The following is a 16,539-nucleotide window of genomic DNA, read 5'->3' on the forward strand; positions in this document are numbered from 1 at the left end:
AAGCAGCTCATCAGCTGGGCTTTCAAAATACCCCTTGAAATAAACCCAGACCCGAGCAGCTCCTTCCCCAGGTGTGCTCACCTTCACCGTGTGTGGATGCAGGAGAAACCAGAGCACCCACAGAAGTGCAATACCTGCTTCTTACTGACAAAATAAATCCAAAAAGTAAATTTACATTAAACACATTATCAACTTGTTTGATAGGACTCGTGTTTTTAAGATCTGGGGGGGGGTTGGCAAAGATTTTTCAATGGATTTCTCCAAAATTTGGTGGTGTTTTCAGGCAGAGCAGGCAAACAGCACCCAGTGTGCTGCATGTGTTTGTCCATCACTATAGAAACTGAGAGACAGAGAAAGAATAACATTAACAAAAGTAAACCCCATCCAAGCCATGAAGAAACACTTTGTCACAGAGTGGATTTTCTCAGGCTCAGAGGACCCAAACCAAAGTGAATGAAGCTGGTCTGGGTGGAGCTGTTAAAGAGTTCCTGAAGCAATTTTGGTTTGCCTGCATTTTCCTCTCCATGGTACTGATGTGAGCTCTCTGGACATTATTAGTATTTACTGACAGTAGACACTAGTGGTAGCTACTCAACTTAATGCTGAATTGATATATAAATTCTTCATGGAGCAAACACTTGTAGCTCTTGCTGGCAAGATCTGAGTGCTCAGAGCAGCTCCTCACCTGCCTCCCATGGTGCTCCCAGCCAGGCTCTCCAGCAGCACCTCCCAAAGGGGAAAATGGCACAAAAGTGAAAATTCAGAGTGTGGAGCCCTGAGCCGAGGCCGTGCTGAGTCTGCAGGAGGGGAGGATGAGGTTGGGTGGGTTTCTGTGCTCTCTTTCAATGCTTGGGTGAGGAATTGAGGGCCAGCAGTGCTCTGGGCAGGGTTAAAGCTGCTCGGGGGAGGATTTGGAGCCTGGAGAGGGCAGAGCCCAAACCCCTTCACCCCTGGCTGCTCTGAACCTGGGCATGTTTGTTTTTTAACACATGCTGGCACCAGTGCCATCCCCATGGTCCATCCCCCTCCTCTCCATGCAGCTTCCTCTCCAGGACTGGCAAAAGTTTATTCCACCTGCACGGGATGCCTAAAAAATAAAAAAAGGAATTAAATTTTTAAACAGGAAAATTGGAAAGTATCAGAGAGGGAGATAAAGCACTGGAGTTTGGGGTTTTTTTTCCTCCCCTCCTCCTTTTCCTCCTGCTGTAACAATGATGAATCCCAAGATCTGGTTGAGAGGGAGAGTGGCTGAGTGATTCATCGGGACTGAATCACAGCCACTCTGCAGAGGAATTCGCTGCTGCTGCTGCTGCAGGTGCAGCTCCATTGCTGCCCTGGGTCCCTCCAGGAGCAGAGAGGGACAGGAACCCATAAAAACAGAGAGAGCAGCTCTGGGTGAGCCCCCTCCGAGCAGCCCTGCTCTCCTCTGCCCACGTGGGAGGCATTTTATCCAAAGGGAGCCTGAACACATTGATTTTCTGATTTTCTGAGGGTTTTACCCACGGCTGGATCACGCAGCCTCCCACTCCCCCGGGGAAGAACTTTCCTTCTGTTCCTTTTGAAATGCAAGCTGTCCCCTCCCTCTGAGATCCCCCACTAACGCTGGGGTGCAGCAGCAGTTGGTACCCAGAGCTGGCCTGGAAAGTGGGGGTGCAGCAGCTGAATTCCTGGGATTTCCCAGCGTTTGGATTTTCTGAGGGACGTCACAGGAGAGGCAGGGGGAAAACTCTGCTCTGCAGCTGATTTGCAGCATCAGCTGCGTTGGTGCTTGTCCTTACACAGGATTTTGTCTCTCCGTTGTCACCACCTCCTCTGCTCACATCACTCTCACCCAGAGCTCTGGGAATTGCCAGGAATTCACATTCCCAGGCTCCTGCTGAAAGAGCCCAGCTGAGCACAGGTGGGGACAGCTCAGAACTGAAAGGGTCAGGAAGGAGAAGGTCACCCTGGTGGGTCCCAAAATGACAGGTTTTCAATAACCCAACTCTGCCGTCTGTGGCGGGAGCTGTCCCTGCCCGCAGAGCACTCTGATCCACTCCCCACTGTCATTTGCAGCTCTACCTGCAGACACAAACATAAATCCCAGCTTAAGGCAGCTAAGTGTTAAATAGTTAAATGTTAGCTTTAAAGCAGAACTTTTGAGTCGGTTTTTTTTATCAGTGATTATCACTGTTCACAACACAGACATTGTTGGCTCAGCTGTCACTGGAGAATTGTTTTAAAAGACCCTCTCAGAGTGACCCTTGGAGAAATCTGTTACCTCAGGACCAAAGGTGGAACCAAAGCAAGGGGCAGCCATGTCAGCATCACCTGGAGAGTCAGAGCTGGAGGCAAATCCCACATTCACAATCGTGGGCTGGAAACCACTGAAGAATCCCTCAGGAATGTGAGGATGAGACTCCTCCTGGGAGAGCTCTCCGAGTCCTGGCCCATCTCAGTCTCTCTCTGTAAGCCACACAAGTGTGACAGAACTTTCCATCATTTTTTCCCAAAATTCTACTTCTAATGAGCAATTTGCACTTGGTCCTCTGCTCCAGCAAGGAAGTTTTGGAGGAAAAATAAAAGTGAAGCAGAAATCCATCTCCTGCCATCCCCCCAGCGCTGAGGGTGGGTGGGTGTCTGTCCTTCTGCCCTGCAGAGCTCCTTCCCTTCCCTGGCAAGCACAGGGATGGGCTCTGGGATGTGGAGCCCTCCTGGGCTGCTCATTTCCATGCAGATGAGGCTGTGTGTAATTCCATGTGAGTGTAATTCCCTGTGAATGCAGATAACTGATGGGGCTGTGAATAAGAGAGCTGAGTGAATCATTCATCATGGATTATTGATAGGATTAATTTTACCTCTTTCTCTGCTCTCAGGATGCCCACGAGCCCCCCCCTGAATTTATTTTCCCCCTCTTTAATGGAATATTTCTGGACACAAAGTAGATTAAAACCAAGTAATTTTCCTGCTCTTTGCTGGGCTGAATGAGATGTTTGCTGTCAGGTTAACCCTTGCTGACTCGCCCCGAAGTGTCTTCCCTGCTGGTATCACACCCCTTGGGGTCACACTGGGATTTTTAACATCAGCTCTGCTCCAGACAGGACATCCCCAGCTCTGTGTGTGCTGTTTCTGTGTCCCCTCGCTGGTGTGACAAAGGTCCTGCCCCATCTCCAGACAGGACATCCCCAGCTCTGTGTGTGCTGTTTCTGTGTCCCCTCGCTGGTGTCACAAAGGTCCTGCCCCATCTCCAGACAGGACATCCCCAGCTCTGTGTGTGCTGTTTCTGTGTCCCCTCGCTGGTGTGACAAAGGTCCTGCCCCATCTCCAGACAGGACACCCCCAGTTCTGTGTGTGCTGTTTCTGTGTCCCCTCGCTGGTGTGACAAAGGTCCTGCCCTGTCTGATTGTGGCTCCCTCAGCCCCCGGCCCCGCAGGGATGGTTTGGGGTGAATTTCCCCAGGGTTGCTCCCTGGAGATGGCTGCAAACCCTGCTGGGGCCTGCTGCTGTTTCCATGGCAGCACGGAGCCAATTCCTCTTGGACTGAGCGCAAACCAAAATAAACCTGCGGGGAGATTTCCCCCTGCCCAGCCCTGCCCTTGGGGACCCCCTGCTCCCCCTTTGTCCCCTGAGCTCCCTGGGCTGCTGTCAGCAGTGCCTCGGCTCTTTGGGGCTTCTGGGAGATGCAAAACCAATTTCCCAAATCCTTTACCTGCTCGGTGAGGCAACATATTTTCTGATTTCTGATTATTAAACTCCTGTCAAAAATAAAAGGAAAAAGAAGGAGAATTCTTTATTCAGAGCTGTTCAAAGAGACGAGAGGAGCCTGCAGGGGGTTTGCAAACCCTCCCTGCAAACCTCCAGAGGTAAAACCAACCTGTGCCCAGGGCAGTGGGTCCTGAGCTCAGCTCCTGCCAGGGCTCCACTTCCCAGGGTGGTTTTTGGATTTTCCTCACGTTCCTCTCACGTTTCCAGGCTGGCATCCAGGGATTGCAGCACAGGGCTGTGCTACCCACAGGTTTAGGCCAGGCTTTGCTAAGATGGACCCAGGGCTTCTCCCCTCTCTGGCTGGCACTCAAAGGCACAGCTGGGATGTGCCCAACCAGCCCTGGGTCCAATAAATGCAGCAGGAAATTCAGTGTTTGCCCTTCCAGGAAAACACCAGGAGCTCCCCACCCCAGTTTAACTCACCTCTTGTGCCACGTTTAACCTCAGCCATTTTCACATCTCCTTCCTGCAGTTTCCACCCTGGTTTGGGCAAAATTCATGGCAAAACCTTGACAGGAAAGCCATTCTGCAGCTGCCCAGGCACAGCAGGGGCTTTGAGCTGAAAGGGCACCGAGGATGGGCTGGGCACAGGGTGGGGAGGGCTCAGCAAGAGAAATCACCTCTCACCAGCAGCAGCTGCTGGCCCACACAGCTACCTGCACAAATGCAGCTTCTGGGGTGACAAAAAAGAGAAAATATAAAAAAACTATAAAAAAAGAAAATGTAAAAAATATAAAAAATTTTAAAAGTCTAAAATTGTAATTTGTAAAAATTATGAAATATTAAGAATATAAAAATATTAAAATATATAATTAGTTCAAGATTAAAATTATAAATTATTAAAATATAGAAATATTAAAATATAGAAATATTAAAATAAAAATTAGTTAATATTAAAAATTAAAATTAGTTAAATATTAAAAATATAAAAATATAAAAATAGAAAATATACAAAAATATTTAAAAAATTAAAATATAAAAAATACTTGGTCAGTTGTGGTCCAGCCACAGCCCCAGGGTGGGACAGCACTGTGACACAACAGGACCATCCTGTGGCAGGTGGCACTCGGGTCACCAAGAGCCCTCACCTGCCCTGCTGTGGGAAACAGCGAAGGCAAAAAGACTTTCAGAAAGCTGGGAAAGGTTTTAAAAACAGAGCAGAGAAATTGGAGCTAGAACAGCTGCAAGGTGTGCAAGTGGAAAAGTTACAATGGTACAGCAAGCAAGGACATGAAAAAACAGCTTGAGTTTTAGCTTGGCTGAGATGGACTTTAAGAGCACAGAAAAACAAGCCAAGCAAGATAGTGGAAGGTTTAAAGCTGAATAATGAATTTTTGTGTGTTGTTAACAGAAAGCAGACAAGCTGTGTGTGCAGCAGGTGTAGGTGTGCTTTTAGTGATTGCCCAAACAATTATCTGTGGGTTTAGCAATGTGCTATTGGCCAGAAAGTTTTTAAATGCTCTGGGACAAAGAAATCCTTGGCTGCTGCTGGCAGGACATGAGCTTTGCCACCTTCCAATTGTCTGAACCATTGATGAGGCTGATGCTGCAATAAAGCTCCAGAACAAACCCCAGCCCACCCTGCCCTTGGGGTTTCCTCATTTGGGATAAAGCAGAGCTGCCCATCCCTGTGCCCTCCTGTCCCCAGGGTGACAGGGACACCCCCTGCCAGCTGCCACATCCACAGACACATCTGGAGGAGAAGGCCAAGCACTGTCTGGGAGCTCAAAAATCCAATTAAATGCCTCTTTCTTCAAAAAGAATAAATTAATGTGAGGTAGAAAGCACAGATTCCTTGGTGGGGATGGTCTGAAATAGAACCAGCTGTGAGATGTCAACGTTCAGCGCTTTTGTTTCTGCTCTGCTCTGGTGAACTCTGGGATCTGCTCTGCACCGGGAGCCTCAGCTGCTGCAGGCTTGGCAGGTATTTCACAAGACATTTCATCTTTCTATAGAAACCACAATTGTACCTGCTGAAACACTCCCCAGCCACCAAAGAAAGAAAACAAAAGAGACATCTTCTTCTTGTTGTGCTCTTTTTCAGCCTTTAAACTTAAAAAAACTCCTTTTCTGTAGCTGCTTTTCATAACTATGTGGGTTATGCACTTTTTTTATTTTAAAGCTGCCATCTCCATGAACTGTTGTGGCTCCCAGGAGTTCAGGCACCGACCTGCAAACCCTAAAGCTGTGGAACATGGAACCAAACTGCAGGATTTCAATAAATGCCAGGGCAGCAGGTGACCAGAGCTGCTCCGGTGCAGCTGGAACTGGAGTCCAGTTTAATGCTGGTGCTCTCCTGATTCGGGGCTTTTAGTTCCTTTCCTGCCTTGCCGTTTATCTCTTCCTTCTCCCTGCCCTCCTCCGAGCCTTTTCTGGCTCTCCTGGAGGCTGGGGATGCCAGAGGCTTTCACTGCAGGGACAGGGGACAGCAGGATTTGTCACTAAAGGGAGCAGGGGGCTGATCTGCCTCCTGTCCCTGACTGCAGGGCAGAAAAGTGGCACCAAGTGGGACAAATGGGCTCCAGCAGCTCCTCTCCATCCAGGGTGGGAAGGGGCAAAGGGCAGAGGCAGCTCAGGGGCAGAGCAGCAATTGCAGGGACATTTCCCAGCCCCTGTGGGGATCACAGGGACCTCAGCCACTGCAAGGATTCCACCCAGAGTCATTTTCCTCCTCAGATCCTCTCACCCTGTCCTTCCCCTTTCTCTGTCCCTCTGCTGGCTCCTGTGTCACCAGGGATGCATCCATGTCCCCAAGCCTGGCTCCTACCCCAGGAAATCCAGAGCCATCGCCACCTGCAGCTCCCTGCTCAGTTTTCCCTGCTCCCCATGGGCACATCAGCACATGCTGGCAGCTCATTCATTGCTCCAGAGCAGTCAGAAGCTGCAGAAACACTCCTTGCCGTTCCAGGGGCTGCTTTTCCAGGAACAGGCACTGGGAGAGAGGAGAGCAGCCGCCGGTGCAGCAATCAGCGTCTCCAGAGGGGAAGCAATCAGCACCAGCCACAACCTTTCCTCCTCAAAGCTCCCCAGAGGGAACATTTCAAAGCATCAGAAGGATTTAAACCTGTCCAGCTGCTGCTGAGCCATAATTACCAGTTGCACAGTCAGCTCCCACTGCAGCTGACAAAGGCTCAGCAGCAAATCCTCTCCTGGTGGCCCTGCTGGGGTATTTATAGGGCCTGGGCAGGCAGGGGGCAGGGGCAGCAGCAGCAGGGGAGGGGAGGTGCTGCCAGGGGGGAACATTTGAACATTTGCTTTGGGCTGCTTGGCCTTTCCTCGGCCCCTGGGGAGCCCAGCAGGGCCCCAGCCCTCGGCTCTGGGACACAGGGGCAGCTCCTGGGGCCAGCCCCGGTGGGACATGGGGGGTTTGGGGTGCTGTCCTCAGCAGGAGCCCCCACTGTAGGACTGATGGTGCAGCACGGTCAGGATGGACGGAGAGCAGAGATCTCTGCAGCCAGGGCTGGGAACTTGGCGTTTATTGCAAAGTCCCCCCCTGAAGCGCCCCATTCCTCTGTTCTGGGGCTGAGGTAACTCCCTGGGGAGTTTCCCCACTCTGGGATGGCCTGAGAGGATCCTTGGAAAGACCTCCTGGGAGCTGCATCCCAGCCACACCTGGAGCACCTGGAGCACAAACATCCATCCCAAACATCCAGAGATCTTTGGTCAGCTCAGCCCCCCTGGCACAGCCTTGCCCCAAGGACTGCAAGCAGCCAGGCACACAACTTAAAATCATTTTAAAATCAATTTAAAATCAATCTTTAAGCACAAAAATTCATTTTCCTGAGCACAGCCACAGCATTCCTTTTCCATAAAATTTATTTACAGTCTCCCATCCCTGGGCTTGCAAGCCACAGCTCCCTCCAGCAGGATTTCTTTTGGGGGTGGGGATGGGATCAGTTTTTGGCGTCCCTGTCACGGCAGGGATGGGTTGGGATCACTGGATCAGTTTTTGGTGTCCCTGTCACGGCAGGGATGGGCTGGGATCACTGGATCAGTTTTTGGGGTTCCTGTCACGGCAGGGATGGGTTGGGATCACTGGATCAGTTTTTGGGGTCCGTGTCACGGCAGGGATGGGTTGGGATCACTGGATCAGTTTTTGGGGTCCCTGTCACGGCAGGGATGGGTTGGGATCACTGGATCAGTTTTTGGGGTCCCTGTCACGGCAGGGATGGGCTGGGATCACTGGATCAGTTTTTGGGGTCCCTGTCACGGCAGGGATGGGTTGGGATCACTGGATCAGTTTTTGGGGTTCCTTCCCGAATTCCCGGCCTGTCCCGGCCCCGCTCGCGGCTCACTCGCGCCCTCCAGCGGCCACGCGGAGCAGGCGCAGCTGCGGGCACCCATCCCGAACTCAGCCCTCCCCAAACCCTTCCCGAGTTCCCGGTCCCATCCCGAGCTCAGCGCTCCCCAAACGCTTCCCACCTCTGCCCCTCTGGCAGAGCATCCCAGCCCCTCCTGCTCGCTCTGACGGCACAAACACCGAACCTGCTCGCACCCAGGGCTACAGAGACACCTGGAAGTGCTGTTGTTCCTCGGGCTCCGGGGGAGCAGCCCGTTTGTCCCCGCTGTCCCCCCGGTGCCAGCGCTCGGCGAACTGCACGGCATCGTGGATGCTGTGGAAGGCCAGCTGGCCCCCAGCGCGGCCGGCCCAGCCTCCCTCCCGCAGCCGCTGGCGGATGGAGGGGTTGCAGTTGGCCAGGAGCACCTGCACTCCCACCTCCTCGTAGTCGTGGTGCGTCTCCTTGAGCGCAGAGAGACCCACGGTGTCTATGAACTGCATGGCCCCGCAGTCCAGGATCAGGGTGTGCATGTCCGTGGAGGGGACACAGGCATCTCCTGGGGGGCTCTCAGCCCTGCTCCTGCCCTGTCTCGGGCAGCCACAGCAGCCCCTGGTGCCGCCTGGCTCTGGCCGTGCCCGGTTCCCCAGGCTGGCAGCCAGCAGCACAGGGTTGAGCCCGGTTTTCTGGTACAGCACAGCCTTGAAGTAATCCTTGTTGGCGTAGTAGAGGGAGCACTCGAAGCGGAAGATTTTGATGTTGGAGATGCTGCTGAGCTGTTTGTAGGCGGCCTGGTCCTCATAAACCTCCCTGTCCCTGACCCTGCCCAGCAGCGTGGCGCGCGGGCGCTGCGTGCGGAAGATGATGCAGAGCAGCGCGAAGCAAACGCCCACTAGGAGCCCGATCTCCGTGGTGACCAGCGTGGAGCACAGCATGGTGGCCCACCACACCGCCGTGTCCAGCTTGCTGAGCTGCCACATCCTGGGCGTGTCCCGGAACCTCCTGAGGCCTCCCCGCAGGTTGACGATGGTGACCACGCCGAGGATGGAGGTCTGCAGCGAGTAGAAGAGCGGGGAGATCCACAGCAGCACCAGCAGCAGCACCAGGGACGTGACCAGCCCAGACACCTGGGTCTGGCTCCCCGTGGACTCCTTCAGCAGGGTCTTGGTGAGGGCAGCAGAGCTGGCGAAGCAGTAGAAGAAGGAGGGGATGAGGTTGCACATGCCGATGGCGATCATCTCCTGGTTGGCGCTGACGGCGTAGCCATGCTTCTTGCCAAAGATCTCTGCCAGGGACACGGTCATGGCAAAGCCAATGACAGCAATGGGCAGAGCATCCAGTGCCAGGCTGGGGAACAGGCTGAAGTCTGGGACAGTGGGCTTCCTGAAGCCCGTGGGGATGTCCCCACACACGGCGGCCTTGTAGCGCCGCTCAAAGTCGAAGTAGTGGGAGATGAGGGTGGCTGCGATGACCACCAGCAGCTCGATGGGGAATGGGGCCTTCAACCTCTCCTTGTAGCGCTCGTTGAGCTCCTTGACGGGCACGATGACGGCCAAGGCCACCAGGCTGGTCAGCAGGTCGCAGATGTTGGTGTTGTGGATGTGCCTGAAGAGGTCCACCCAGGTGAGGATGAAGGAGCCCACCCCCTCGTGCCGGGGGATCTTCAGGCCCAGCAAGTATTTCATCTGGGAGGTGAGGATGGTGAGGCTGGAGCCTGTCACGAAGCCACCCAGCAGAGGCTCTGACAGGTAGACAGCCACGAAGCCCATCTGTAAAACCCCCAGCAGGATCTGAAAAGCAAAGCAGCCACAGCTTTAGCAGAGTGAGAAGGGCTGGAAGGGGTGGCTGGCAATTCATGTCACTTTGCTGCCACTTTAGCAGCTCTGGCTGGGGATATTAATTTGTCTTCAGGAGTTAATTTGGGGTATGGAATACTAGAGAGACCTACCTTTAACATTTCTCTGTGGCTGAGGATGCCACACAGAAAGTCCTATGAGGTCCCTACTGCTGCCTCCTCATGAGCAGCTCTGGGTAGCACTCACTTGGGATGCCCTGAATTTTAGCTGTCCCATTGGAAAAGCCTGGAATTTCTCAGTGGGGACACTGCCAGGGAGCATGGCATGATCCTTCAGGATGGTCCTTGAAGCCCCAAACCTGCTCTGAGCTGCCCAGCTGCAGGACTGAGGTGGTGGGAAGACGGTTCACAGATCCTTCTCTTCCCTTGCCGAGGATGCTTCAGACACATCCAGGGTTATCCATGGAGGAAAACAGCCCCCATTCAGCTGTGTCTGCACTTTTAAAATCACTGCATTCACAAATATTCAAGTGAAGGGGTCTAGAAACATTTCTCAGAACTCTTAAATCTGACCCAACACTTAGAGATCCCAAACTCAGAGACGTTCCTAGGAGCAAACAGCACCAGGGTGAACGTTGGTACCTGGTAGAGGCCCACGAGGAAGCTCAAGGAAAGGGCCACAGTGATGGCGTAGCAGCTCCTGTCACACGGCTCTGTCCCGTTCCCGGGGGAGCTGGAGTTGTCCCCGAGGGCGGCACTGCCGTCCCCATAGCCCGCCAGCTGCAGGTGGCGCGTCACCGACTGCCCCACCATGAGGCACAGCACCCCGAAGGAGCCCACGCTGGCGTGGCGCGACGTGGCCGTGGCCGCGTAGATGATGTTGCAGAAGAAGTTGGTGTAGATGCCGTAGACGGGGTCCTGGTTGGCCAGCAGGGAGTAGGAGATGGACTGAGGGATGGCCACGACGCCCACCAGGAGCCCCGAGACCACGTCCCCGAGCAGCTGGGAGCGGGGATCGTAGCGGGGCAGCCACTCCAGCACGGGCAGCAGCCGCAGCAGGGCCCGGCCCAGGGCCCCGGGGCTGCACCTGCAGGCGGCTCTGGCCCTCGCCAGGACCAGCTCCCTGCTGCAGCCCGGGCGCTCCTGCTCCTCCAGCACGATCAAGGGGGCAGCAGGCTCGTGGGGCCCCAGGGAGCCCAGCGGGGCTTTGCTGGGCGCCGGCTCCTGGCTGGACGTGTCCTCCATGGGCACAGGGGAGCTGAGGAGGCAGAGCGGGCCGGAGTGAGGGGTGCAGGCACGAGCACAGGGGCTTTGCTTAGCTCCAGGGCTCGTAGCATGGGCAAAAAAGTCAATAAGTAATTAAATAAATAAATAAAATATGAATAAAATATAACTATACCTATAAATATATAAATATATAAAATATATATATAAATATATATAAAATATAACTATACCTATAAATATATAAATATATAAAATATATGTATATAAATATATATATAAAATATAACTATACCTATAAATACATAAATATATAAAATATATATAAATATATAAAAAATGTAACTATATCTATAAATACTATAAATATAAATATAAATATAAATATAAATATAAATATAAATATAAATATAAATATAAATATAACTATAAATATAAACGTAAATATAAATGTAAATATAAATGTACCAAATTCATAAGTATAAATGTAAATATAAATAAGCTAATCACCAAAATGTAAATAAATTAAATAATGAGTTATAAATAAACAAATGAACTAATTGCTACAATATAGCTAAACGAATAAAATGATAAAAATTACAAGATGTGAATGAATGAATAAATAAACCAAATACTAAAATACAGATAAACAATTTATTAACTTAATAAATATAAATAAATAAAATAAATACAAAAATATTAATAAATAAATTGATAACAAAATATCAACAAATAGATAAATAAATAAATAAATAAAGGGAAATTATCTCACACAAATCCAACAAAAGCATTTTCAAAAGGTTAGTTAGTTTGTTTTCACTTCTGGAGCTGATTAACCACAGCCCCCAAATCTGGGGTACAGCTACAGAGCCCCCCATACTCCTTCCCCATCCCTCTTGTTTTGAAACGGGAACTTCACTCATTTTCAGTGAAATTTCACTGAATTTCACTCAAACTAGAACTCCTTCTGCTGTCAAGACACTGCTACTTTAGGCAAAACCTTCTTTTTGGAAATTTTAAGACATTCCAAGGGATACTTTAGGAATCAAGATGTGGGTAAGGGAGATGATTTGCCGATTATTTTTTCCTTCAACATTACATAATTTTAAATTGCGTTAGTGGCTTCCACCAAACAGGGGCTCCCACCTGCAGAATGAAACCACTCTGCTTTTTCAGCCTGGTGAAGTTACAGAGACACCTTCAGAGCCACTCCAAGTTTCCTCAGTCAAAATGCAGCTGCACCAAAACACCTTTTTGTGACAGCTGAACCACAGACAGAGAGAGAAAAACACTCCAGAGGGGAGCCCCAGAGTGGTTTGGAACTGAGCTGGGATGAGGAGAAATCCCATTCCCTGCCCTGCACACATCACCAAATCTTACCTGTGGCTGCAAACAGGGGGTTTCCTCAGCACCTGGAGCTTCTCCCCTGGGCTCAGAGCTGTCTCCACCTGGCAGCACCCCTGGCCCAGGGGGTTCCTCCCTTGGATCTGAGCTCCTGGGCCAAGCCATGTCTCTTTTATCTCAGTGCGGGCGCTGGAAACGCCGCAGCCGCCAAGCAGAGCTGTGTTTGGGAAACAAACACTGTTCTCAGCGTGTATTTGGGCTGACGACTTGTTCTGGACACCAAGAATGATTGAGGGGCCTTAGAGAAGTGCTCCTGCCAGATAAGAGGATTGCTTGGATCTGGAGAAGTGTTTGCTAAACAAGGGCAGCCATGGAAAGAAACCTCCCTGCTCTGCCCCTCTCTGAACCCAGCGAGCTCAGGTCCCACTGGGCTCCTCTGCTCAGGTTCTCAGCTGTTCTAGACAAGATTTTGTGCCAAAAACCAAGAAGCAAAGCTCATTCCAGAGTGATTTTCCTTTCCTGGTAGTTTTCCCTCCACAGAGGCGCTGCAAAGCTGAGAGCAGAGCTGCGGTGACACAGGTTATTTCAGGGAGACAGCAGAACTATGGATGTGTCCAATCTGCACAATTCACATTTTGCAGAGCCTTTTGGCACACATACCAAAGGGCTTTGCTGGGCAGAAACACAACTGGGAGAAGAGCAGGGTTGTATTATTTGGTAGGTAAAGGTGAGCAATTGCAGCAGCAGCCAGGAAAAGAGGATTGTTGATCACCCTGAATGGAAAGAGCAGCCTCATAAACACCAGCTGGAACTGCTCTGCCCTTGTCAGCTGTGCCAACAACCTCCAGCAGCCCTCTGAGCACACACTCCCCCTGTCCTGACCCCTTCTTTTCCATCTCCTTCCCACTGACCCAGTCCAGATTTTGCTGGATGTGCCTTGCCCTGTGCAGCTGGATCAATTCCTGCCAGGCAGGCACCTCGGAGAGGGGCAGGGGATGGAGGGGTGGAATTCCACAGGGTTGGGATGCAGATGCTGGGGAGACACCCTGAGGGAAGAGAAGGAGAAAACCAGCATCCTGAGCTGCATTTATCTCATCAGGGGAAGTCTGGATCTCAGTAATTAGCAGTAAATAAATAAGGAACATCCGTGTTCTCTGGCAGCAGGGGAAAATGAGAGCACATGGTAGGGAGGGAGCTGCTCAATCTTTTTATCTATTTATATCAATTCTTTCTTTTCTCTGCCATTCCTCCACAGCTCATGTATTTTCAGGTGCTTTTTCAGGAGTTCCCCTTTCCCTTCCCCTGCTCTTAGTAACAGATTCTATCTTTCCTTTCAGGCACTGTGTAATTGTCCCTACTCACAGCTCATTTTGTGCCTTGGCCTGGATGATGTGGTCTCTACTCACTCATTTTCTTTTTCCATCTCCTTCCCCAGCAAATGACCCAAATTTCTATTTTCTCCATGAATCCTTCATCTTGAAATCCACTGAAGAAGTGATGAGTCAGCCACTGAAGAGCTGGCCAGGCTGGACTTTTAAGTCTGATTGCTCCCTGGGATGAAACACAGCTGAGCACAATCCATCTTTGGGTTTGATCTTAATTAGGAAGTTCCAGCTCTGGATCTCTGCTCTGAGCACCACAAAAATGGGGTGAAGCACTTTTTCAATGTGTGGCAGGATTTAGGTTACCTCCAGCCTGCTGCTGCTTTTCCCTCCCAATTCCATCTTCATTTCTATACTCTGGAGCTCTTTTATTGAGATTTTTTGTTGAGATTTCCTTCATGCCCTGATCAATCTTGGGAAGCCCTGACAGAGCCCTGCTCTTCCCCCTCCCCAAGATTTCTGCCTCCAAGCCTTCCCTGCCATCTTCTCCTAGAACCTTTTTTCCTCCCCTTTCTTGTGTTCAAATTGCCAGTTGCTTTTGTATACTGCAATAATAAATATCTATTCCAATACATCTCTTATGTTACTTTAAAACAAGTAATAATTAATAATAAGTAATAATAAGTAATAATAAGTAATAATAAGTAATAATAAGTAATAATAAGTAATAATAAGTAATAATAAGTAATAATAAGTAATAATAAGTAATAATAAGTAATAAGTTCCCCTAGAACTTTTTTCTCCAATTTCTTGTGTTCAAATTCCCAGTTGCTTTTGTATACTCCAATAATAAATATCTATTTCAGTACATTCCACACTTTCCTTTAAGATATTCCATACTTTTTGCAGCTCTCAAGCTCCTTGTCCCAGCTGGGTCTCTGTGCTGGAAATTCCAGCTGTGGGCACTGAGGAGGGGCTGTGAGGACACCCTTGGTGGCACTGTGGACATCTCTGGAATTCCTTTTCCTGCATGAGGTGAGGCAAGGGCAGAAAACATAAAAGTTTCACGTTTGCTATGGGGAAAACATCACACACACACAAAAAAAAAAGAAACCCACCATGGAACTCCAGGTGACCTTGAGGCATCCAGGGCTGTGCTGCCCTCCCATGCAAGGTCAGCACAGCTGAAACAGTTTTGTTTCCAAAAGCATCTTCAGAGCTTGTTCTTTATTGCCACTGTAAACTCAGCCCGTGCTCAGCTCCATCCCGGGCTGCACAGATGGTTTTGGACAATGCAGGTGGGGACAGGAGCCTGCCTGCACTGACACAGCCCCCTCTGCTTCCCAGAGCACAAAATCCAAAGGTTTTATTCCTGGCATGGTGTGTGAGCAATATAACATCCATCTATGCCACGCTGCAGCCAGGTGAGAGACAGAGCAGAGCCAACAAGGCACAAGGAAATGCAGGAGGGGCATTTGCTGTTCTCTAGCCTAAAGTCAGCAAAAGCCATGGAATTTCCTGTATTTGTGATTGTTATCCAGGCATTTTCAACAGGGAAATGCAGCAAATGGAAGTCTGTGCTGCTGTGTCAATGCACCCCTTCTGTTTTACAGGACAGGTTGGCACCTCCAGTTTTCCTGGAACAGATTTAACTGCACTGCACAAAGGAGCTTGCTCTGCTTCAAGGTTTGTAAATGTATTTGTGATTATTTGGCTTCTGGAAGCCTCTGAGGTCATGGGCCAGGCTGGCTTAGCCTGGCTGCACCCACTGCTCCCCATGACTTGGATCACTATTTTTATTTTAAAAAAAGGAAGTGAGCCAGGTAAAGGTGCAAGGTTAAGCTTTTCCTTACCTTCAGATGGGGGGTTTGACAGCATTTTTGGACGCCTGCTGGTTCAGCTTCACTTGAAATGTATTTACTGCAGAACATCATCTTTTTTAAGGGGAAAACAAGGAAAAGGAGACAAGCCCAGGAGTGGTGCCACTGCTGAGATGGCAAAACAGAACACAAGCACCCCAGGACACAAGAGCTGAACAGAACCTCTGCAGCTGTTTCTTGGAAAGGGATTATTTACATTTCTGCAGGAGATAACACATCCCAGGAAACATCCCCTGTTCCCTGGCAGGGCAGTTTAATATTCAGGGGCCCCAGCAGGGCAAAGATAACACAAATACTGAGAGGCCAAAAGTGTTCCTGCCCCTGGGACTGCACCTGAGGGGCTGAGGGACCAGGAGAAATATAAATAAACAACAATAAAGAGCATTTTCACTCCTGCAAGATGGAAAAAAAGAGCCAAACACATCAGCTATAGAGGTTTTGGGGAGCACTCTATACAACAAGGAAGAAAAAAACTCATTTCATGTCCTATTGCAACACAACACCTCATCTAATGTCCTGCCATGCGACAGGATTGGATCTTCCACCAGATTTCAAACAGGAGGAGGTTTTTTTCACTCAAACACTGGGATGCTGCCACAGGGTGTGGTGGCAGCTCTGGGACAAGGGGTGATGGAGCTTCTCCACGAGGATGTGCTGCAGAAGCTGCACCAAAGGTCTCAGAGGTTTGTGTGGGAGGTTCTGGAGCCCTGGGACACCTTTCCCCCGAAGGTCTCACAGATTTCTGTGGGAGGCTCTGAAGGGGCCGGAGCCCTGGGACACCATTCCCAAGCAGCCCCCAGAGCGAGGCAGGAGATGGGGCTGGGGGGGTTCCCACAGGAGCGTGGATGGCAAGGACGAGTTAATCCCAGGTAAGGCAGTGCCTAAAGCTGCCCAGGTAAATAAATAAATAAATAAATAAATAAAGAGATAAATAAATAAATAAATAAATAAAT

The 16,539-nt window shown here is 50.2% G+C and overlaps 1 protein-coding gene across 1 annotated transcript; it reads right to left on the reverse strand.

The window, feature by feature from the left end:
* Nucleotides 1-8,245: 8,245 nt before the first annotated feature.
* LOC131090014 (sulfate transporter-like) lies at nt 8,246-11,061 on the reverse strand. Its single transcript, XM_058035085.1, has 2 exons — nt 10,459-11,061; nt 8,246-9,811 (listed from the first exon to the last, which is right to left on the reverse strand). The coding sequence occupies exons 1-2, from the start codon at nt 11,059-11,061 to the stop codon at nt 8,246-8,248; spliced, it is 2,169 nt and encodes a 722-aa protein (XP_057891068.1).
* Between the last annotated feature and the right edge of the window lie 5,478 nt (nt 11,062-16,539).

This window comes from Melospiza georgiana, chromosome 15 (genome assembly GCF_028018845.1).
Source record: "Melospiza georgiana isolate bMelGeo1 chromosome 15, bMelGeo1.pri, whole genome shotgun sequence".
Classification (NCBI taxonomy): Eukaryota; Metazoa; Chordata; class Aves; order Passeriformes; family Passerellidae; genus Melospiza; species Melospiza georgiana.